General features: G+C 38.6%; 1 protein-coding gene across 1 annotated transcript in view; it reads right to left on the bottom strand.

The window, feature by feature from the left end:
- TJP1 (tight junction protein 1) overlaps positions 1-20,868 on the bottom strand; it is a 198,704-nt gene extending 177,836 nt beyond the window's left edge. Inside the window, exons 1-2 of the mRNA XM_075714663.1 lie at positions 20,526-20,868; positions 17,464-17,614 (exon numbers count right to left, since the gene is read on the bottom strand). Coding sequence (XP_075570778.1) covers positions 17,464-17,614; positions 20,526-20,868 — 494 coding nt within the window. The remainder of the gene's footprint in view (positions 1-17,463; positions 17,615-20,525) is intronic.
- Positions 20,869-25,983: the final 5,115 nt, after the last annotated feature.

Below are 25,983 nucleotides of genomic sequence, written 5' to 3'. Positions count from 1 at the left end.
GCTGTGCATTTGACATAGAGCCAAGTACCAGAAGGAACAAACTCACTCCTTCCCAGATATTATTCCTTCATTCTATAACTTCATTGTATTTACCAGACACTGCTAGTTACTGTGGTACATATGATTATTTTTATGCATCCTTGTCAACCCCGAGAAAAGAGGAGTTCCATCACCTGACTTGCTGTTGTGGTTTAACCCCAGCCAGCAACTAAGCACTACACAGCCGCTCACTCACTCCCCCTGCCCCGATGGGATGGGGGAGAGAATCGGAGTAAGAGTGAGAAACACTCCTGGGTTGAGATAAGAACAGTTTAATAATTGAAATAAAATAAAGTAAAATAGTAATAATAATAACAATATAGTAATAATAATATACAAAGCAAGTGATGCACAATGCTATTGCTCACCACCCACCGACCAATACCCAGCCAGTCCCTGAGCAGCGATCGCTCCCCCCAGCCAACCCCCCCAGTTTCTATACTGAGCATGATGTCACATGGTATGGAATAGCCCTTTGGCCAGTTTGGATCAACTATCCTGGCTGTGCCCCCTCCCAGCTTCTTGTGCACCTGGCAGAGCATGGGAAGCTGAAAAGTCCTTGACTGGTGGAAGCAGTACTTAGCAACAACTAAACCATCAGGGTGTTATCAGCATTCTTCTCATACTAAATCCAAAACACAGCACTATGCCAGCTGCTAGGAAGAAAATTAACTCTATCCCAGCTGAAACCAGGACACTTGCACATACCAATTTTCTGTAATCTTATGAATAATTAATAGAAACACACATAATTGAGCTCTGGTTATATGAATAAGGTTTACAGGTGGTTTACAAAGATATTGTTCCTTTTTTCACATTTGTTTGTAGAAGGAGTACGCATCCTCTTACCTATGTTTCAGTAATAACTATTGGTAAAGTTCTAAGGAAATTCACATAAGAATACGAGAACAATATTAAAGGGATGAACAAACCAAGGAAATCAGACAAATTTGAAACTGAATTTCAGTTATCCTCTTGTGCCTGCCTGCTGCATATTGCCTTTATTTTTCTATGTCTCTGCTAATAATGATGGCATATTTGCTTGTGTAGAGGAAGCCAATGGGCAAAAGTCATATGCAGGATAGGTTTCAAAATACTGCAGAGTGGGATAGGTGTGTATGTAATCTAGTTTTCCTTTATCAGGTAACCATCATGTGTCTGTATGCTGTGTGTAGCAAAAGATAGCATAATATATAACATACATTCTGTAACTGAGGAACACATCAAGCAAAACCCAGCTGTGCCTAGTTCTAAAAGAGCTGCCTATATTTCTACTTAGCTGAATAGACAGGTTATTTGCAGGCAGTATTTACCATTACTTTGGGGGAGGGTTGGGGGAAGGCAAAGGAAAGATCTACCCATGTTTAAATATCCTACAGGATTTCTTATGTCTTCCATGGGTTGATTAAAATCGTGTTCCTGCTTGTTCCTTATCCTTTATCCCTTACAGAAGGAGCACGCAGCAATAATTTGCAACAAGATTTTTATGTAAGCGTCCCCCTTACATGGGTTTTATGCAGAAGGGAAACATATGGTTCTGAAAGAGCATTAGTACCCAGGTACAGCTGGTCTTTGAAGATTTTAAGTGATCCAGATAAAAAGAATGAGCAAATGCCTCCCAAGGGAGACAGTGGCTGTTCTGACACTGTTCTTTATCACAAGTGTAACACTTATAGGGAGATATCTATGGAGACCTAAGAATAGAATGGGGATTGTATTGGCAAAAGAGAAATAGACATATAAGCAAATAAGACAAAAAGAAACGCTTCAACCTGGCCAGCAATAGAGAACTTAATCACAGTCCACCAGGCTGGCAGCAAAGAAAAGCAAGCAAGCAGATTCATTCATCTATTGTTGTTAGTTAATGCAACAACCTAACATTTCTCCATGACAGCAATGTCTCTGTGCCAGGTTTTTATTATCCTGCGGCACTGGGACTCTTAAAATTCCTGTTGCTCAGAGAGTTTACGTTGATTTAAAATGGAGTTTTGTTTGCTGGATGTAAAGAGAGCTATCACAAAAAATGTATTGTTAGACCTTAGGTGAGAATCAACCCCATTTTCTATTTAAAAGACTCACTGGATTTAAAGACAAGTCACTTTTAAAGAAGCAAAGATCTAAGGTTCCAGATTTCTTTGAGGAGCTGATCCCAAATAACGATGTTCAATCTTTATTTTTATCATATAGAAATATCACATAGCTCCAACCATACTTAGTCAGGCTTCATTACTGCATACTCCAGAGTCCCAAACAGAAGTGCCAGAAGCTGAGACTAGACACTGTCATTAACTGCTTTTGTGCAGGGTAGAATTCCCCAAGGTTTATGTTTCCAGGGGAGACTAGATTGCCAAAGGGGTAGGGAATAAACTGGATATAGAGAATGTGAAATTCAGACAGAAAGTTCACAACAGAAGGTTTAGGAAACCTGGAAAATTTATGAAACTCCTATAGTTTCGTGACTGCAAGGGGTAAATTAAAGGAGCAGGAGAAAGTCAGGAGGAAAGATGGAAGAGAATTGTGTAATCCAGTCAGAGGTCTGAGAAGAGGAGCCTTTCAAAGTCCCACTGAGATCGGTAGCAAATCCAAAGTTTACTGTTAATACAAACAAGACAGCTAAACCACAGAATCAGAAGCCATGGGCCAAGTCTGGATAAATGAAGTTTTGTTTGGCAGGATGACTCAAGGTAAAAATCCCATTTCAGAAATAATCCACTATCCCATCTATAGTTACAACATCAATGAAAATGAAGTTGCTAAAACAAAATAAACATATAAACCCATCATTTTTTCTGAATTCTGCAGAAAGAATGTATGCGACTAAGGTGAAAATCTTGTCCTGGGGCTGCCACTGGATAACATGTCCCTAACTAGAAGGATTAGAACTACCATGACATAAGAAATCCTAAGCTAATTTGGAAGCAGAACAGCTGAAGAAAGGCTGTTCAACAGAAGCTGGAATTAGAGCGAGAGGTTAAATTGCTTCAGATTCATTCTATCTATGCTGATCTTGGTGCCAGATGTGAAAGTCTGGGTGCGATAACCATCTTTCCAAACCACCAAATCTTTCATAAGCCAGAAAGTTTGGGAGGCAAGATCACAGATATTTTATCTAGGAGTATAATAAAGTGCCTTTTATTCTTCTCATGTAAGATTATTGCAAGAGAAAAAATAATATGGAGGGAGGTACAGCTATTTTTTTTTTTTTAATTAAGAGACAAAAGATATTGAGCATAAGTCAAAAGTTTAAATTATGGTAGTTATTTTAAAGTAACTAAAAGTTGCTTCACAGATGTTTAACAAAATATGTCCAAGGACTAAATACAGAAATATGCTCGACTAAGTAATTTCTCAAACAAAAAGCAATAAGCTATGGTAAGCCTTAAGTAGGTCCAAGTTGCAGTCTTGTTCTATAATATCTGCATGAGTATTTTATAGTGTTATAGGTTATTAAGCGTGTTGATGTATAAAAATAGGCAGAAAGGTTGGCTGCTCATAGATTATACAGCACAAAGAGATACTAGCTACATAACAAATTAGTAACAGCTGGATGATTTGGAACCACAAGGCGTAACATGCCAGTACAGGGCAAATTTCACTCAGTTTACAAAACAAGACTACTTTACCTGGGGCAATAAAACAATGCCTCTAGATTGGATTTTGCAGAACCTGGGGCTCCCTTGTGAAACTGCATGATAACTTAAGTCATGACAAAGATGCCAAAGGATCAGGGAGCCCAGCAGAGAAATTCTGCTGCCTGGAAAGATTCTGGCTTGAGAAATCCTGATTGCTTGAAGAGTTGAAATGAATAAAGGAATTAAGCTTGAGGTCACAAAATTAAAAATGGAAGTCTATGCTTCTATGCTTTAGTATGTCTTTATGAATATCTTGATTTCTTTAAGAATCATTTATCTTTAGAAAGATTTCATTTTATGAAGTGCTTAAGATTTTCTGCTTTTAGATTCTCTTTTGGCAGAGGAGTGGGGTTTTTTCAGTGGAAAGAATCTTTAGCTTTAATGTCATATTTCAAAATAAATTTTCTTGCTGTCTTTTGCTTTTTCCCTTTGACAGCCATCATTGCTGAGTAATGCCCAGGGTCATACTTTTGAAAAGCAAATTCTTCCTTTGCAACATTGCTGCAGGACCTATGGCAGAGTGTATATCCAGAGGACTAGACACTTGTCCTTTTATAAGGTATAGGTTGAATTCTGTAAGGGTTGTGTCTGGCACAAGAGTTAGATGCAGATCAGTAAAGAAATATGAAAGGAAAATCAGCAACTTTAGAAATGGTTTTAGGAATATATACACATACATGCACATGTATGTACAATTTTGGAATATCAAGCAAGAAATGCATGAAATGTAAGGTAATCTGTTCCACCATAAAACATACAGAGAGCTATTAGTCCAGGTCATTACTTGCTTGGACAAGACTCCAGGCTGAGCCAAGATCTTCTCCACAGAGTGCAGAGAACTTCAACTGAAGTCAAAATAGTTGACCCAAGGAATCAAAGATAAATTTAGTCTGGATAAAATGTCCTGAAATAATGCCTAGATAGCAGTTATTTTCCTAAGAAAATTTATTACCAGAACAAAACTTACTTGAAAAAAAAAAAAAAATCTTCTCACATCTCTTGGCAGAACATCAGATATTTTACTAAAATACAATCATTTTCTCCTGCAACAGATTTCTACCCTTAAGAAATCTTAGTACAAGTCAGTAGCATTCAACGCATATTTAGTGACAAAATTGGACCAATGTCTCTAACAGGATGCTTAGTATAAATATGGCATTGCAGAATGATTGTCCATTCATTGCTAAATCCTGCTTCCACAAAATTAGTATTATTAATTGCAAGGAAAGCAGAAGTGGGCCTTTAATCACATGATGATTCAAGAGATAATCCTTGTTAAAGAGTAGGTTTGTTACCACTGAACATGACAGATTAGCAAATCCTGACTTTGATGGTTACTATTTTTTCAGTCATATGGCAGGTCTTTACAAGGACCTTAAAATTTTCCCTATTTATTCTACTCCCTAGTTTTCTTCCAGCATTTTGGTTCAACTGGTTTTATGGTTGTCCAACATAAAACATGACTAGTTGCTGTATGACATGTTACCTCTGCAGTGTATGAACATATTTTTATTTCTACAGCACTGAGTCAGCATTCTGATGAGTTAGCATTTATATTCCCGACAGCTGTTTATTCCTCTCAGTGTAATTTCAGAGACAAATGTCCAGAAGGGATTTTCTGCCCCAGATCTATCAGAAAACATATTTAAGATATTCTGTGGTATTTAAATCATAAAAAAATATTATTCAGTAATTCTAGGACAAAAAGTGTTTAATTTTTAACATTAAATAACTAATTTAAACCTTACTATATTATTTTAAAATGTAATGTGGTAAAAAGTCCAAGTATTTTTATTTTCTATGCAAAATCACATCAATGGTTTCTAGGGGCATTAAAAATTTAAGAAACATACTGAAACTTCCAATCAGTATTTTTATTTCACTCCTTTTATTTAGAGTTGAGAAAGTAGCCTTGAGAAGAAAAGAAGAGAGAGGAACCAGTGCACATAAAGGACCAAACTGTTCCTGGAATAGCTGATTGATTGTTTTTTACTAAAGTCATAGCGCTAGTTGGCACAGTGAAACATGAATCTTGATAGAAGGCAGAAGCACTAGACAAGGATTCACTGCATTCTGAAATTCTTCAGGTGATGCTGCAGGGTTACTTTGGCAAATATAGTGTAGGCTATGGTCATTTATATGCCATCATTTTTCATCTACTTTATTTTTAGTCTTGTCATAAAGCAATGCAGATGGCACAGAGTAGGATAGATTTTGTTTGCCTGCACCAGCCCTATAGACTCTATAGGGTGCACTACCTGTGTTATCACAGCTGCCTTTGGATTTTAGTAAGAGGAAACTCTTTCTGGGAGATGTTTCTTCTAAACACTCTTCTGTTAGACATGGGTTCACAGTGTGGCAGGGAAATTAAGGTTACTGTTAGTGAGATTATAAAAAGTGTATGTTTTCTGTGCAAAAAGATCTAGTTCTGAATCCCATTAAATTAATGATTTTGATGATGGCTGGTGGCAATGAATTCTACAGATTACTTACGATCTTGATAAAAGACTAAAATAATACTTAATTGCTCTGTTCCTCTCTGTTCTTTCAACCTCCATTTTTTCTTGTCTCAGGACAAAAAGTAAAAAGGGATTCTTGATATAACTTCTCTAAAAGTTCAGTTCATATCCTCTGTTACTTATCTTTTGCCTTTTCCTACTCTCTAGTCTAAATCAAACGGTCCCTTTTTTCAAATTCAGACAGAAAGATATCTTTGCTTATTACAGTAATAATATATATTGCCTAATAATTTCCATTTTATTCTTACTGATTTTTTATTCTTTTCTGGGATAGAGTAAAAGAACAGTGAACAGTATTACAGAGGAGAGTTCTCCAGTAGATTCTTTCTGCACCCTAATATTTTGTTTGCTCTTTCGGCTGCTATAGACCACCAATCATCAGTTCTTACTGAGCTTTCTGTATTATTGGCAAGTGCTTTTTTTTTTTTTTTTCTTCCCATGGTAACTATAAGTTTAGAAATAAAGATAATAGGCTAAATTAAGTTGCAGGCAATTCCATTCATCTCAGTTATAACTGTGTCCATAAATGAAGAGACAAAACAATGAATAAAACCATCATGGTTACTACTCCAGTAAAGTAAAACTTTTAAAATAAAAGCAGTACTTTTGATGCTAAACTCTTTAATAAAACACCAAAACATGAATGTTATTGCCCTAGGACATTTTTCTCAAATCCCTACTTATGTCAATAAATGAGGTTAAACAGGAGGTGAAAATCTTCATCCATATTTACCATTAAAACTTAAGCTATGGGGTAGACTTTACTGTGAAAAGAAACTGTCTTGAATCTATAAGTATTCAAGATCATTTATATGGCTGTGACATATGCACCATAAAGAAAAATGTGTAACTAGAAGATAATAATCTCTTCAATCTATTAATGAAAATTCATTTGGGCTATTTCTGTACAAGTGTTGCATCACCAATGTAGACTAGTGTATAGTTTTCTCAAAAATCATTGTTACAAATTATTTGATCCCTTCTAAAATAAATTCATAATCTTGTGTCTGCATTTGTCAGTTTTCTTCTGGCTTTGTAAAACATTCTGAAGATTGCAGTGCCTGTACTGGAATTTTGTATATGTGTGTTCAACGTTCCACTTAGATATAAAAGTGTAGTAAAGAATGGGCATCGGGGCTCAGTATATTTGTATAAGAGGTATTCCAAGTTTAATGTTTTGCTTTATTCACAGATTTGTGGATAGTACAATTTCTCACTTATAGCTCAGTCTTAAAAGATGTGAAAAAAAATGTAATTTGATTGATTGAAATGCTGCTTTAAGTGATTGTGTATATAGTTCTCTGCTTCTAGAGAAATCACTAGCTTGCACAGTCAACACCTATGTATACTTTCACTGCAAGAACTCTAAAAACCTTGTGCTGAGGTTCACATGACTATTCATGCAATATCCAACACAAAAGTTTCCAAAACACTGTACAATATACATTGTGAATGATACCAAAAGCAACAACAATAATTTTTTTTTCATAAACTGAGCACCTGTTTCTTGGTAATATTGATACTATTGATACTTGGTGATATTGATGACTTCAGTGCCTGGAGTTCCCAGGTGAGACTAATAAATATGTATTCCGACCTAGAAGTGTTTCCAATCTAAGTGTGTCTTTATGGAAGTATTGCTATGACAGAAAGGTCTAAATGATGTTATTACATATAGAAACATTTTTTTCCTCAGTGTGCAAGCAGAGCATATGCCAACAGCACTCTTAGGAGAAACATTTTTATGGCAATTTTGTGATTCAATGCTGTTGGGGTGGAGCTGTAGCAAAGAATATGTAAATTTACAGAGAGGTAATCTTTCTAAGTACAGCCAAGTCTTAAGGCAGAATGCTTCTGTGAGAAGTTTTTTTACTAAGATGCAGTCATTTTGTTATGATCTCTTACTTAAGGACTGGTTTAAATGTAAATTATGTTATGGCAAGAATATATGCATATTCCAAGTGACTGATCAGCACAGTAACAGTGGGTATCCACCTCCTCTCACACATACCCCTTCTCAAAACTGACATTTCCATTTTATTAATCTTTACCAAAAACTCCTCAGTTTTGTAAGAGGAAACTGTTACAGAAGGGAATCATTTTAAGAGGAGAATATTGGGTGGCTGGCTGGATGGCTGGATGGGATGGATGGATGGGATGGATGGATGGATGGATGGATGGATGGATGGATGGATGGACGGGCAGCTGTAAGGCCCAATCCCCTTGTCTGTATTTGGGCTACTATAACAATGTAAAGCGTGCCTGAGAGCATATGTAATGCAAAAAGGCTTTCTGGACAGCAAAGAGATGGCTTACTATGCATATAGTAGCCCCATCACAGCTCCCAGAGTATGGTATTTAGCTGGATTACTGTACTCTGACTGTTTCTGATGCAAGAACAACCTTTTAGGCATTCCTAGCCAAGAATAGCCAAAAATAAGTTAGAGTAGTCTGAGGCTGCACTAATTAACTGTAGAAGCCAGAAATTAGGGAAATTCAAGGATCAGAAGAAATGTTTTCAAGGCCAAAAAATACGTTCATCCTTTTTCTGGTTTTGTTGCAAGCAGAATCCAGGGAGAATAGATAACTGGGTTCTAGATATTTTGAGACATAAGATACTGTGTGAAGAAGCATGCATAAGGCATTGCTATGGTAATGGTTACCACAGTTGGTATCTTTTATGAAAAAAAAAATTAAATTCTGCATTAGTTAGCTGACATAAACAACTGCCACTTTAGTCAGAATTGCCTTTTAGTTATCTATAATATCTTAGAACTTGCCATATTTTACATTTTGTGTAGCAAAGGTAGCAGTTTACAGAAGTGACAATTTATACAGATGACAATGCAGGTTATTACCCTGAGCTGAGCAGGCTACTAAACAGTCTTGTCTTTATTATGATGTACTATACTTAGAATACAATTAACTACAGTATTGGATAACTGCTAATGTGCCAACAGTTGCAAGAAATTCCAATAACAGACTGGGAAGTACTTTTTGTGGTATTTCTAAAATGGAAATCTCCAGAATGACTTGTGAAAGACACTTGTTCTGACATCTTTATTTGCTTTTCTCTTCTCATCCTTCATTTCTCTTTTACACTTCTTTCTACTGCTGACTATAGCCATGGCTTATCTGCTCCAGGTTCCAAACTGAGATGAGCAGCTTCCTGTCAAATAAGCCAATGCTACTGGATGAATTGACCTTGACATAACTGCTGTGATGCCAAAAGCCACAAGCTAACTGGTAACAATTGTTAGGTATGTCATTGTTGATGCATGTCATAAAAATATCAGGTGGTGAAGCAGCACAACAGTGCAGTCCCTTGGTTCATCAAAATCTAATCCTCTTGAACCTCAGTAAACATTTGGGATCAGACATAATGTAAATAAAACCTTTTCCATATGCATATTACCTGCTGTATTAGCTCCCAATTTACAAAACATGTTTGCACTAAAAATACATGCAAAATTAGGGATGGCACCCTCACAGCAGTAACACTGGCAATGACTTGGGCATGCCAAGTAGCAGATGTTTGGAGGAAGCCGGTCAAGGTTTTGTCTCAGTAATTGCTGGCAAGAAATGGCTGTTCCTGCTTTTCTTGGTCCTTGGTTGCGTTGGCTCAGTATATCCTCTCTTGCAGAATACCCTCTACAAGGAGGTGCATAACCCATGACAATTTTCTCTTATAGATTCTTCTTGCATAAACGTAATCAGGAGAGCAGGATTTGTTTTCTATTTCCAATGCCACTTTGCGTCATTTAGATGTGGAGAAAAACATGACCATTCATGAAGGAGCTCTGTGTTCCCATACCAAGCACGTCCTTAGAAGCTCTTTTGAGGACTAACTACTTCTCTAAATAATCCTTGGAAGTAGGAAAATGTGAGGTAGAACAAACGAGAGCACCAGGCTCCCCTTTTTCCTTTCTAGTTGCTATTTTATAGAAACACGTATCCTCCCAACTTCTTTTCCCAGACAAAACATAGGAGTTTGGAAGGGGGGAGGAAAGAGAATAGTATAATTTAAGCCTGTGAGCCTACTTTCAGAAAAATGGGAATGAATTTGCACCTACAGAATTGTTCTGTGCAGAATATGGGGTACAATCAATCCTGCTTTTTAAAAACACTGCATGGCATTGGCAGCACCGAGGGTTGACTGGAATGCGGCTTTACATTTCTACACAAGAGTTACTACATCAGTAGTGTAAAGATGATTACAGGTAAGAAATTACAATTATGTTTGAAGACTGTCATGTCTGGATTTCAGTGATGATATTTCCTGTTCATAGTTCAAGGCATCTCACTAGACATGGGTATATTTCAGATTCCCTAGACATTTGTTTAAATATTAAAAAGTTAATGAATCACAGCAACATGACAATCCTGCCTGATACAGGATGGACTTACTGTATTTACTAGGATTTAGAACTGTGGTTTCTGTAAAGTGCTAGCAGGTGCATTCTGATACGTGTTCTAAAAGTGCAGTGGCCCTCATTTCTGTCTTTGCATGGCGCCTCTGGTTACTCTGAACTGCCTGCTCAGTTGTTGGTTGATTTCATGCATCTTACAAACTACTCACTAACAAAAAATGAATGAACAGTGGCACATCTAAGGACCCTCGAATTGGAGGACCTCCTTGTCAACGTCCTACTGCCATTGCCAGCCTGGCCTGGCTTTTCACCACACTAAGAAGAGGGGCAAGCTTGACAAGGGGGATCCAACTCACTGGGAAGCCATTTTCTGTTTCCTTATCCTGTTAACGTCGCTGAACAAAGCACTAGGCAGGACCTAACAGCTCCTTGGACACCTTTTAGAATCAATGGGTGCTGTCATGTTAAGTGTACTCTATTTCAGGCTGGTTTCCCATACTGCACATCTGATCCTTTAATTCTCTTTTTTCACTTTTTATCTCCTTCCATAAGCTGTTTCTTTTCTGGAATAAAAAGTTCCAGCCTGCTCAATTATTTTTCCTATAGAAACCATTTCGTCCCGTGTGTTTGATCATCATTGCCTTTCTCTGAACTTTTTCCAGCTCTAATGTGACATTTTCAAGATGCAAGCACCAGAACAGCACACAGTACTCCAGGTGTGAGCAAACTGTTGCATTATAGACTGGCATAATTATATTTTCTGTTTTGTTCTTTTTTCCTTTCCTAACAATTCCAAACATCTGGATTTTTGGACTGCTGCCATGCACTGAGTTGATGTTTTTGTGAAACTATCAATGACAATCCCAAACTTTCGCTTCTGAGTAGTAACAGACAGCTCAGACCTCATGACTTTATGAATAAAGCCGAGAACACCTTTGCCCACATACATCATTTCACGTTTATCTACGCTAAATTTCCTCTGCCATTTTGTTACCCAGTCACTTAGTCTTAAGGCCCATCTACAGTTCTATGCATTCAGCCCTCACACTTCCTACACTGAGTAAATGTGTATCTTCAGCAAACTTTTCCACCTCACTGCTGAGACCTTTTTCCAAACAATTTTTGAGTTTTTTAAGAACAATCAGTCCCCTGCAGAATTCCACTGATGACTTCTCTCTGTATTATCACTATGCTCACACGGTTGAAGGTTTGGGAGGGGGCACGATTATGGTGCTGGGGAATGGCATTCAGCACCGGTCTACAGGGTGTTACAGAGCTGTGTGGTCCCTTAGCTCAGACCTCATGCGTAAGAATCATGTAGTATGTACTGTGCTATGCTCTCTCTTGCAATGGGATACTGCATACCAGCTAGAGCTAATCAACCTGATCTGTGACTTCTGGTTCATCTGTGCCTGTCATGCTAGTCAGGAAGCGAGGGGATTATTTAGCATTTCCCCGCAGTGGAGGACTGTGTGTTTTCTGCCAAGATTCTGCATTCACTGAAGTCGTCTTGAAAGGGATAGTTTTCTATATGCAGTCCAGCCCTATGGCCTTTGCCTGTCATGTGATTTGACCCCCATGTTACATGTTCCCCTTCACACGGTCAGATGCATGAAGTCTCACATGTAAGAAAGAATAAACTTCAGCAGTCTAACTTCTAGTAGGAGGTAGGATGCTAACAGTCTTTGCCAAAGGAATGCATCCGGGCATAGCAAAAGTATTTTAGAGCAAAGGAAGTTTAACAGTACACAGCCTCGTGGCCCGATAAGATAGGACAGTACCCAATACAGCAGTTTAGTGAGGGAACTATGTACCAGAGGAGCAGAAAGTCTACGGAAATATGATTTGGTTTGATATACGCATCCAAAAAAAGGAACCATATATAATCTGTTGGAAGTGTGTGAGTATACCAGCAGCAGCTGGTAAAACACATAAAACCTGAACGTTTAAGTGGCTATTGTTTCTTATTTGGTTTGGACTTCATGGGCTTGATTTACCACTACAGTGCACTTAATTTTGTTGTTTGCATATGGGAAAGGGGGTATCAATGTTTCCAAGTCAGCAAGGAATAATCTCCAAATTCCTGAAGTGTGAAAATTATCATATCTCTGAATTTGGGCTTGTACTCTTCACTGGGTTGTGTTTGGATGCCTTTTCTTCCTATCTGGGAAGCACAGACTACAAAAGAGGATTTTCTTTACCACCTGCAATGAAGGAAAGGCAGCATTTGTCACTAGCCCTTTGAAACATCAGAGTTACAATTGTATTGGGTGGTAAGATAATACTCATTAAGTGATACTAGCACATCAAACCAAGAAATGCCTCTAAACCTCTTACAGGTATTCTCTATTTTGTGTGTGTGTATCATGTCCAGGAAAACTGGGCAAACAATCACTATTAAATATGATATCGTTACAATTCTAAATAATCGTTCACAGCGATAAATTCAAATACGTAGCCAAGGAATTTTTTAACAACTGTGATATAGTACCATCTAGTGGCCAAATTGAACAGGACTGTATCAGAGGCGTTTTCAGTATTAACTGCCAAATGCTGCATAGTTGCTGCTGGAGTTTATTATTATTATGGTGCAGAAAGCATCCTTCTACTTTTAATAGATATGTAACTTACTGGATAACCTTGCAAATCTAAATATAACAAGGCTACTTATTGCCCTGGCTTGTGCACCCAGCTGCTTCTCAGACACAGCTTTTTGAATCCTGTGATTTTGATTGGGGAGGACAGAAGATACTCAAAAAAATATCTTTGCAGATTTAAATCTAACATTCCTTTTTTGAGATTTTTTTTTTTCCAATTGCTATTTCACTGAGTATTCATCGCAAAGAAAAGTAAGTTCTATCTCTAAAGCAAAAAGTTTAAGGGAGTTCTGAGCTATTACTTTACGAATGGTATATGGCAAATGAGGAAAGGCCAATTTACTACATTAATTCAATAAGCCTGATACTGTAACACCTTTTCAATCATCCTGTCTTAGTGTGAATTTACTTTTTGTAACTTAGTTTTTTTAATTGTTAGACAACAAGCTGTTGTACTTAGCCAGACCATAACCTTTTTAGCCTAACATACAGTGTAGATAATCTGTTATATATGATGAAATAGCAAGAAGTTAAATAGAAACTTACATTTATAAGCATCAGATTACCATCTTACAGAAAAATACAAATAATTCTTTTGTGACTGCTAGACTGTAGTGCCTTGTCAGATAATTGGGTCTCTGTCCTCAACAGTGCTGAGATTACCGCAAGAATGTAATTTTTTGGATTGTGCTCTCTGCGCTCTTACCAAGTTTCTGAAGGAACACAAAACGCGTGCCAAAACACCATAAACATTCTCATTCCTAAATTAATAATTATGTTTAGAGGTGTCAGATGCTAACATATGGCTGTCCAAATAAACTGTAAAAATCTGGTGCTGTGGCTTAGCTCTGCACTTCTTCCTTCATAAATGCTGTTTACACGATTTGTACACGTTTTTTTGTTATCTAAAGCAAAGCAGTGACTGTCTCCTTTCTAACAGGACTTATAATTAGCAGTGAAGTTTTGCCACACTTCAGCTTTTTTTCCCCCGGGCAAAATGTTGAATTTCAAATGTTGAAAACTGATTTATTTAAGAACTGTAAAATACAATTCCAATAGATTCAGCAAGGTGTATCCTACAATAGAACTGAGCAGTTCCAAAATTTTAGATGTAAGTGGGAAATCCATAAAGCAGACTTCAAATAAAAATTAATTACATGCACTATAAAGCATGTATACACACAAACATAATCCATTTACATGAAAAAGCTGCACAGAAAAATTTCTTGTTGCTCACAATGTGAAAATAAATGGCTTGTGTTATAACAACTGCAAAAATAGTATCTGATTTTCACAGTTTGGATATTACTTATTCTGACAATTTATTTGACAGACATTGTGACACAATCATTTCTTAATACATGGGAAAGTATCACATGTATGTACTACTAATGCTACTCAGAGTTGTCTGCTTCAGCATTTTAGTTCTTAATCAATAAGAGAATAAATACTGTTGTTGGAGGAGAAAACAGACTGCCTGAGGAAAACAATTAACTATTTTCTTTTATGTCATCTGCATGATTTTCACAGGGCCAGCGTAAAATGTCCAGTGATGCTTGAGAGAAAAAGGAAAGTAGAAAAAAAAAAAAAAAAAAAAAAAAAAAAAAAAAAAAAAGTAAAAGAGTGTTGAAAGGAGTACTAATTAATTTTAAGACATACTCAGGCAATTACTGACCCAACCTATAATTCCATCCACTTGTCTAATAGAGATTGTCCTCTTTGGAGAAGGTATTCTGGGAAAGAAGGTACAGAGAGGACAATAAACAGAACCAGGGACAACGTTTTCTGATGCAAAACCAGACCAGGAACATATCCTTAACATTGATTCGCAGAAGCCATGCGACGTGGTACTTCTGTCTGGCATCTTTGTGAGAGTGTTTGTAGATAAGCTGCTTGACCTGTGAAGTCTAGACCAAATCACAATATGCAAACCCCAAACTTACTCTGTTTCACTTGTGTTAAAGATCACATTTTTATTGTATGCATCAGAAATGCTGGAGCTGTCTCAAGAGGGGAAATTGTGAAAGTAGAGCAGGGTATCCTTATTAGGGCTCTCATCTTTAAATGAAAAATTGAGGGTGAATCCACACACCTTTTGCACCTTTAGTTCTGTTTTCTTTTTGCCCAAGGTGCTATACTGACTGAAACATGTAATGCCTGTAGCTGGTTGACTCTTAACTAACAGATCATCTTGGTGTTTAGAACTGAGGTGATTTTGCTCTTCCCAGACATGAAAATAACCATGTGTACCATCTATTCTGCAGTCATAAGACTGATAACTTGTGTAAACACAAATATAAAAACTTAGCTTTACAATTGCTATGTAATTGTGTAAGATCTATTATTATCTGTATTATCAAAGTCCTCTAGCTCACCATGATGCTCCTATTAACATTATCTGGAATTTTGTCATTTACTTCAGAGACAGGAAGTTCTTGTCCTTAGAGTGTCTATGTGTCTGACATTTTTCTGTCATTGGAAAAAAATACTCTGCAAATTATTGAGAATATTTAAAAATATTGGGAAAACAGCAGTGAAGCTATTTTTCCATTTTCTCTTTATGCTCTTCTTTCCTACCTACTGCTATGTATTCTAGTTGTCTTTATGTATCCTGTAGTTGTGCGCTGTTGTATTTATGGATGGTACTACCTGTCTCTGATTGGTTGCCTTGTTGATAGGGCCCCTGCAACTGTGGTTTGTAATGTGTGGATTTATGCAAGATACACACAGGTGGCACATTTGCTTTGCTTCCAGCTACATAATTTCCTTCAAAAGTGGGGTTGTCATTTTCACAAATTGTTACAAGCACTTGAGACTTCCTTCTCCACAAATACCATGCTGATTGTGTAAGATTTTCTTTCTGGTGTTTGACACAAGTGTGGTACTTAAGAAAAAACTAGCATAAGCCAGTTACCTATTATATTTTTCTCTTGGATGGAGGAGATGAGTGTCAGCATACAACACAAGGTGTGGAAAGACTGGCACTTTTTTAACCTAGTGTCAAGGTACATTTTTTCCCAGGATGCTGGTGTTGAAGTCAATTGTGTACTATTGCACACCAGTTTGTCTTCTCATTTGAGTTCTCTGTTTCCAATAGAGGTGACTATTCTCTTCTTGCTGTGTGACTTCCAGGGCTACATCAACTTCCACACGTAACACTGATACACTGCAGGAAGAGTATAGCCCCAGCATCTTTTTTTCTTCTTCCAGGGTATATGCAGGACTGATACACCATATGGTTTCTTATCAGGTAGAATGTATATAATGTTCTTATAGTGAGAATACCTGACTCTGCAAATACTGATACTGTCGTGTTTTATGATATCTGGTTGGTTTTTTTAGAGCTATCAAGTATTTCCAGCATAGACTAGCTTCAGGAAAGCTTTCATATTTGTCTACTACTTCCCTCATGTGGTTCTTTAGCTGCAAGCACTTCTTAATTGGTTTGGTTTTCTAAGTGAATTGTCTTGTGATGTTACAGGACCAGTGCTACAGAATTAATCTATTTAAAACCAAACAGCACACATTCAGATTATGAATGACTGCAAGTCTCCTGGAACTCTGGCAAATGTTTATGGAGAAAGGAGATCTGACTGGGATTTCATTAGTTGTGGGTATAGATCAGTCCATACTGTACAATTTGGGCCCATATTGTAGCAAGTGTCTTCATATTCTGCTACCATTTCATGTTTCACTGCTACTCAAGATGAACTTAACCTCTTACGACCGCACTTTTTTCAATCACTTCACAGTCATTAAGTTTTACTACACATCTATGAGCTAGTGTAATCCAGTCCCTAGCTGAAACTTAACAAAACTAACCTGGACATGCAAAGATATTAAGGCTTCATAATTTCCTGTTTCTATTCTATTGACACATCAAAACAGCAGTACAGCTTTTAACTACCTTTCAAGTTACATGCTGTTCTTATATAGGTCCTCCTCAGTTTCTATTCCTCTTAAAATAAATAAAAATAACAGGAATTGTGATATTACCTTAGGTTGTCTCTCGCATTCCAAGGAAGTTTATGAGTAAAATGTACTTCTATATATGTATTTAGTCCTCGAACACCGAAAACTAGCAGTGTCATCAATGCATTACATCACTACTGAAAAACTGTAGTGAAGACCAGAGGTGACAAGATGTTCATTATACAAAATAGAATCATCATTTACAAATGCCAAGTAAAATCAGATGCAAATGAAAAACATCTCAAAAGCATCAGTGGTGTACTTCACTTACATGGAAACTAAGTGACAGGAAATATGTGAACATTAAAGACATCATGACACTGATAATTTTAACCTGTATTTGTTGAATGATTGATTCAGTTGTTCCTCAGCAGAAGGGCTTCCTTCTTGGTCACTCATCTGACAGGTTTCATGCAGCTCCATCTCTGATACAGCCCTCAGTTTTGTTTGCTCTGATAACGCTGGGAAACGTCTATGCATACGGTCTGGATAACAATAAAGAAATTTCTCTAATAGCTGATACATATATCAAAATAACACCTACAGTTTGATGTAATTCTGTCTGTGATGTTGCATTTGGGTAAGTGGCTGTTTTAGGTAAACATAATTTCTTTTGACCTTTTATAGATAAAGTTGTTTCCATATTCATGTTTTTAATAGACTTGAGAGGTACAGGTCAGACAATTTGTAGGAATTTTGGAAATAAACCTGAAATTCTTATTCCATATAAACTTCTGCCTGGTCAATGAAGAATTTATTTCCTACTCTATCATATGGACAAGTAACAACCAAATGTTTCTCCCCAGGGAGTCACTAGGAGCTTTGCTTTATACTATAATGAGGATTGTGTAAGAGAACAGTAGAAGAATCAAGTCACTCATGTCTTGAAGAATAAATACTGCTATAACACCCCTTAAATTTCTGTGGGTGTAATTCTTTGAAATAATGAGACAGAATAGTTCAAAGTGGTGTTAAACCAACTGTGTGCAAGCGACAGTACATCTTTCACTAGCACAGTTTACAATTTTTGCAGTGAACCGCATTAGTCCAGAGGCTGAGTGACCTGGAACCACGCCACATTTCCAGCACCTGTCAAATGGTTCTTTCTGTAGGGCATGAAGACAATGGAAACACATTAAAATGCCCATATCTGCCAACACGGGCAGGTCCGTAAAACAGAAATTGGCCCCTCCTGGACATGCAGTTGATCAATAATGGGGATTGATTCTATTCTGTGTGCTCAGTCAGCCTGCCATAAAGAGTCTTCTTTACAAGTACAGTGGACAGGATGGCACACAACTGCTATATTAGCTGGGGTGCTGAAGACACATAGCACAGACACAGCAACTTCTCATCATGCATCTAGACAGTACTTCCATTTTGATTCCTTTGTCCTATCAATCAGCTTTTACAGGGTGGAGAAGAAAATTTTTTTAATGGAAATAATAAACAATGCTCTTTTTCATCATACCGTTGTGTGTACCTTGTAACAGGGTTTATCAAAATCAATCTATAAAAATCTGCAATGCTTGAAAATTCATAATGTATAATCCATTTAATTGAATCTGCAACATATGCATGTGTGAATTTAGACAGATTATGTGCATGAATTAATGTGAATATATAGCATGTGTTTTTCTTTGCCTGCTATCCAGTAGATTATTATTAGCAACACTGGATCCTAAACTAGCTTTGCACATTTGATGTATGCTACTGGGGGAGGGGAAGGAGGAAAGAGTGTAATAGTGGCTGAGCTAAGGCAGCCCGAGGCATTTTTCTGCCTACACAAGGCACAGACAGACAGAATGGATTGGGGACGCTGTTCCAACAGTATCTTTTACTTGTTTGGAAATGTGCAGCATTGGCTTTCTCCTTTTTTCTCAGTATCTGCTATGATGTTGTCAGGGAGACGAGAGTCCTTGATTTGCACCCAAATGCTGAGGCCATCACCCTTTATAACAGTACTACCCCCCAAACCTTGTACCCACCGGAAGATTTAAGTCTGTTCTGTGACAGGCCCGTGCATGAAATGTTTAGGTGGTATAGAATAAAAACCTCCCTGCACTGTCGCTGCAGTTAACTCAGAGGAAGCCAAAACTTCATTCCAAAATGCGTATTTCGAAAGACCTGGCTTTATAATGTATTTGTAAGCCATTGTATTTATATTTGTATGCTTTTGTAAAAAATTGATAGTGGAAAGAGGCCCTAAGTAGCCTTTTCATAATGTGGTTGTCCATGAAGTACTTTCTACATGTATTACAATCCACAACAACATTTGTGAACCTCCTTTGATTTTCTTGTAACTGCCATAAAACTGTACTGTAAATTGATCTTGAAAAGATACACTAAATGGGCATCTGTTCATAAGCAAATTATGGTAAAATATCTGTTGCCTTCTTGAGTAATTGGATCTCTGTCAGTTTTAAAAGTAATCAGGTTTTCAAGAGAGGACACAGACTACAGCTATTTTAAAGGTCAAAATTGTTTTAGGTTTTAATTTTTCTTATTTAATTTATTAAAATTCTTACAGTACTCAGACTTACTGGTTTTTATTTCTAAATGGTTGTAATACTAAGGTGTTTAAACCTGTTACTGAATGGATTGGTAAAGGACATGACTATTTTAATCAAATTCTAAAAGGACATTCTGTATATAACCTTTGAGCACAACCCTGCAGTCATTGCTGAGAAAACTCTAGCTGACTTGAAAGACTCAAATTTGGAATATAACAGACACAAAAAATAAAAATAGGTCACTAGGATATAATCGTAAACACTCTGCACGTATTTTTTCACATTATCTTTGCTAATATCTAGCAAAACATTGCTTCTCAAATAGGTATGAATAGTGCCGGATGTCCAAATAACATTTTGATTAACTTCAATTGTATTGTTGATATTTAGTAATGTAATCTTTTTCATGCAGTTGTTTACAGATTGGTATAGTAAATAATGTGACTTACAAGAAAAATCTGAAAGGGATCAATTACTCAGGCACTATGCCTACAGAACTTCTCAATATATTTTTAAATATTTCAGAAATGGGAAGGAAAGTAAAAGATCGGTGTCACACTTCTGAGCTAAGCATTATCAGTAGTACTTAGGAATCATTTTCCCTATCCTGACTCTTATCCATTAGTGGCAGCAATGTTAATATACTGTATTTTGCTACCAGTTTAAATGTTCAAAGTATAACAATAACAAATATTCGTTTAATAAATTTACCTGCCCGTTATTTTCTCTTTTATAACAAAGAACCATAAAGACAGCAAATACTCTCTCGTTTAGTGCTAGAGAGAAAGTAAACACTAATTATAGCAAATAACTATTAGTGTCAAAGGATTCCAAGACATTACCAATATGCATTTAAGCATTTCAGAGCAGACAGTGACCTTACCTTCATAGCCAAGGAGAAAGCATGTCAGCAAGTTAGGACAGACCTCCTCTGAAATGGAACAAAAAGCAGAGAAAGCACTTGGGCCTTTTAAAGAGAGTTTATCTAAAAAATATTCAGTTCTCTTCTTGTAGCTCTCCTGGGACCAAATGTCTTTGTATTCCTCCAAGGAAAAGACTCTCTTGTAAACCAAATATGACAGCACTTTGTTCACATCCAGCTCTTCCAGTATTTTCTCTCTCTGATTGCTTGGGATTTCAGAAAGCCACTTATTCCTGTTTTCATTTTCTCTTTTGGTAGGTTTTGCACAGTTATAAAACCAAGATTTGGCTCTTCTTCCAAACATTTTGATAGTTAAATAGAAAATAGAAAATTCTACTTCTGTGTTTATTGTGCAGTATTCAGCATGCAAAGTAAACATAATGTGGATGGACAGAATGCAAATACATACTTCTGTCTGTAATTATTGTAATTCTAATGGAATAAAGAAGGCCTACATACAAATTATAAAGAAATCTAGCTCAGTGCCTGCAGCCTCCTAAGAGGATTACATTACACTAATTAGCCCTTTACAACTGTTAACAGCTTCTGAACCGTAATGATGAGACTGTGAATTGCTTAGTTACTGTTGCTTTTTAATTCTGTAACTGATCTTCAAAGATATCCCTTTGCAAAAAATAATTCATTGAAGAAGACAGCTGATCAAACAAATCATCTGTACAAGCTGGTACAGGACATAAAATAAAGTGTCTTCTGTACACTTTAATTTGGTATTCCTCAGAGGCCATAGCCAAACCACAGTATAAATGCCCTCCACTGCTTATTCTTTCATAAAATATTAGCTTTACAACGCAATGGAATTATACATTTAGAAAGCATGTTTCTGTAATTGTAATCCTATATGCAAAAGGTAAAAAAAAGGTTACAGAGTAAGACCTTTTTTGTGAAGGTAAATATGTCCCTGATAAGAATAACAACATTTCTGCGTGTTTAGATCTTTAAGTTGTGTCCAAGCAAAATAAAACACCATATAGCATCCATTTCATGAACCAGGTTTAACAGTGGAGATTACTGCAATCCTAGTGGAGGTGTTCTGCCACTGGTAATCATTCGTTGAGGATCACACATTACATAACCTCCCTTACGCAAACGCTGCTTAATACATGGACTTTTGGGTCTTGTTTTCGTACTTTCTGTCATCGTACATTCCCTGTATAGAAAAGCTATGAATACTTCCTGCCTCCTCCACCTCCTGTTTCTTAGTCTGTTTTTTCTATTTCCATTACTTCCAACTGATAATGCATCCATGGCCTCACTCGTGTGCCCTTATCTGCAGTTTTCGTAAGGGTGCTTTACCTATGGTGCAGCAAACAAAAATATTTTGCTAAGCTTTTAGGAAAACAAGTTTTACAATATTTTCAGTCCTTACGATCTTAAGATGCCACCACTGTCTCCTCGTATCAGGCTTCTTACATTTCCAAAATTTCAAGTATTCATCAGTCAGCATTAAAGCTGACCACTGACCATATAATAATTTAGGAATTTTATTGTGGGTATCACCATCCAAACACTAGCCAGGCTTCACAGAATTGTTTGGAAGCATTGCCTGTCACCTTGTGGTTGGTTGTAGATATAACAAGCCTCATATGTGACACGTTATCTGGAGTAAGGATGAGTGGAATTATGTGTTATTTTAAGCCATAATAATGGTCCCAGTTTAGAATGTTATAGCTTATTGACCATAGCAGTGAGATTCTCGTGCTTCTTGAATATACTCAGGTAAAGCCACCTATGCATTGCATGGCATCACACACCACATGAAAGATGACCCACTTGGGGGAAGATAGGTGGTGAAAGGCATCTGCTATCCTATTAGTCAGGTAATACAGCTAAACAAGGGTAATACGGAGTAGGCGGAGAAAGTGGCCAACCTATCTGAAAGGTCTGGCACATCTTCTAGGCAACCTTTAAAAGTAAGGGCTCCTTTATAAGCCAAATTCTTAAGATTCCCTTTGATTCTTGAAGTTCCATAGAGGTAGTACAAATACCATACACAGACACACACACCCCCCCACACCCCCCACACCCCCCACCAATCTGATGGCCTTCTATGATGGCATGACTGGCTGGGTAGATGAGGGGAGGGCAGTGGATGTCGTCTACCTCGACTTCAGCAAGGCTTTTGACACTGCCTCTCATAACATCCTCATGGGTAAATTCAGGGAGTGTGGATTAGATTAGCGGACAGTGAGATGGATTGAGAACTGGCTGAATGGCAGAGCTCAGAGGGTTGTGATCAGTGGCACAGAGCCTAGTTGGAGGCCCACAGCTAGCAGTGTTCCCCAGGGGTCAGTACTGGGTCGGTCTTGTTTAACTTATTCATCAATGACCTGGATGAAGGCACAGAGTGTACCTTCAGCAAATCTGCTGATGATACAAAACTGGGAGGAGTGGCTGATACACCAGAAGGCTGTGCTGCCATTCAGCGAGACCTGGACAGGCTAGAGAGTTGGGCGGAGAGGTACCTAATGAAGTTCAACAAAGGCAAGTGTAGGGTCCTGCACCTAGGGAGGAATAACCCCATGTACCAGTACAGGTTAGGGGTTGAACTGCTGGAAAGCAGCTCTGCGGAGAAGGACCTGGGAGTCCTCGTGGGCAACAAGGTAACCATGAGCCAGCAATGTGCCCTTGCGGCCAAGAAGGCCGGTGGTATCCTGGGGTGCATTAGGAAGAGTGTGGCCAGCAGGTCGAGGGAGGTTATCCTCCCCCTCTACTCTGCCCTGGTGAGGCCACATCTGGAGTACTGTGTCCAGTTCTGGGCTCCCCAGTTCGAGAAAGACAAGGAACTACTGGAGACAGTTCAGTGGAGGGCTACGAAGATGATTAGGGGACTGGAGCATCTCTCTTATGAGGAAAGGCTGAGAGAGCTGGGTCTATTTAGCCTGGAGAAGAGGAGACTGAGAGGGGATCTTATCGACACTTGCAAATACCTTAAGGACACGTGTCAGGAGGATGGGGCCAGACTCTTTTCAGTGGTGCCCAGTGACAGGATAAGGGGCAAGAGGCACAAACTGAAACACAGAAGTTTCATCTGAACGTGAGGAAAAACTCCTTTACTTTGAGGGTGACAGAGCACTGGAACAGCCTGCCCAGAGAGGTTGCAGAGCCTCCTTCTCTGGAGGTATTCGAAACCCACCTGGATGTGATCCTGTGCAACCTGCTCTAGGTGAACCTGCTTTAGCAGGGGGGTTGGACTAGGTGATCTGCAGAGGTCCCTTCCAACCCCAGCCATTCTGTGATTTTGTGATTCTGTGAATGACTAGAAGAATTAACTACAAAGCTGTCAGAAAACTCTGGGCATTCATGGGAGAGAAAACAGTGCTCTGCAAGGAAAATGCAAAGAAAGGTTGGTATGATATGAACTGGTTAATATAGACAGTGACTTGTACTACACACAGTGGTCATCCAGGGTAATGAGGGACAAATGATGGCTTGAAATTTGTGAGTATACAGTATAGGAGTGTCTTTGGGCTCCATGCACTGAATAATTTAATTTTTTTTTTTTTCTAAAGGAGTACAATGTTTTGAGCCAGAAATGTTCCCATTATTTTTGTTGGTAAAAGAATATATCCTTTTAATCTCAAATATGTTTTTATAAAATCTTAAAACCACAAAGAAAAACGGGTGATATTGTAGGAAATGTATCAAATTGTGGACAAATACAAAACTTCACACTCTACCTTCTCACATACCATGTAGTTATTTCCAGTTGTGCTAACTGGACAATAAAATGCTAAAATTCTGATCTGGTAATCGCCAGAATTCTAACAAAAATCCACACCTTGCAAAATCTGAGTATTGGGTAAAGACAAAAAATTGAATGTGTTGAGAAACTGAATACAGAGAAGTGGGTGTAAAGTACAATCAAGGGAGGAAACTAGAGAAATTGAAGATGACAAAGTATTTGAGACAACAGGATACATGGAAATAGATGGTGGAAACAAAGGTTTTGTGATGGAGAACTATTGTTTTCCCAGGGTCAAGGAACTGAGGGATTTAACTGCAATGACCTGTAAATGATACAATGCAGATTGTTTGACTGTGCAATAGAAGACGTACAATCTTTCCAAGCTCTGAGTCCTAACTGCCTGGCAACTCAAAGCTCTTCAAATTATTTACCTTGGTGCCAAGTTCTGCAATTTGTGCAAAGATGACGTTTAGTTCAGGCAGCCTAATTTCATAAGAATTGGTATCAAACAGGAAACATCCACTAGAAATAAGCTCTGGCAGTGTTTATTTGACATTGTAGTCAAATAAGGATGCCGTCTGACCCACACTTTTTGAAACTGTTTCATAAATAAGAACAGCGAAGGGGGACGCAGCGCAGACTGTCAGGGCCCTGGGAGCACTACCTGGCCTTAATGGCCCTGACTGACCTCACCTGGGGCCCCCACCCACACCCCTGTCCACGGGCCCAGGGCTTCCATTTAAGCTCAGCCCTAGACCACTGGTTCATGCCTAGGCTTTATCAGATCTGCTTGTCCCTGGCTCCTGTTGCTCTGGACTGTGACCTGGCTTTGTGGTTTGACTTTGCCACGTGACCGTGGACCTGCCTGGTAACCACTGTGTCTGGCCCCAGTTACCATCATGGGACCTGACCTGTAGACTGCTTTCCTGGCTTGACCTCAGACCTCCTCATCACCATGATCTTTTCTGGCAGTCTGGACTCCTGGTTGGTCCTGACTGCCACCCCCCCCGGCCTGCCTGCCTTGTTTGAGTACTGTGCGACTGGGCCCCCGCCGGCCCAGCCCTGTCCTGCCAGCCTTGCTACGGCGTTGGGCTCCCCGTCCCGCAGGATGCAGGTGGCCCTTGCGGCTCCCTGATGTGCGCAAGTGTTTGGCTCAACGCCAGGAGTTAAAACTACTTCTTTTTAAAGCGTGTGCGTGATGGATTCTTAGAGAAAGGCAGGGAAAAAATGCCCTCTTTGAAGCAGTGTGCCCAGGTGGCCAAGGCGGCCAACAGCATCCTGGCTTGTAGCAGGAATAGTGTGGCCAGCAGGAGCAGGGAAGTGATTGTGCCCCTGTACTCGGCACTGGTGAGGCCGCACCTGGAATACTGTGTCCAGTTTTGGGCCCCTCAATACAAGAAAGACATTGAGGTGCTGGAGCGTGTCCAGAGAAGGGCAACGAAGCTGGTGAAGGGTCTGGAGCACAGGCCTTATGAGGAGCGGCTGAGGGAACTGGGGTTGTTTAGTCTGGAGAAGAGGAGGCTGAGGGGAGACCTTATCGCTCTCTACAGCTACCTGAAAGGAGGTTGTAGTGAGGTGGGTGTCAGTCTCTTCTCCCAAGTAGCTAGCGATAGGACAAGAGGAAATGGGCTCAAGCTGCACCAGGGGAGGTTTAGGTTGGATATTAGGAAAAATTTCTTCACAGAAAGGGTAGTCAAGCATTGGAACAGGCTG

Source organism: Pelecanus crispus, chromosome 7, assembly GCF_030463565.1.
Source record: "Pelecanus crispus isolate bPelCri1 chromosome 7, bPelCri1.pri, whole genome shotgun sequence".
NCBI lineage: Eukaryota > Metazoa > Chordata > Aves > Pelecaniformes > Pelecanidae > Pelecanus > Pelecanus crispus.
Note: the sequence above shows the minus strand (reverse complement) of the source record. Positions and strands in the feature narration are given on the sequence as shown.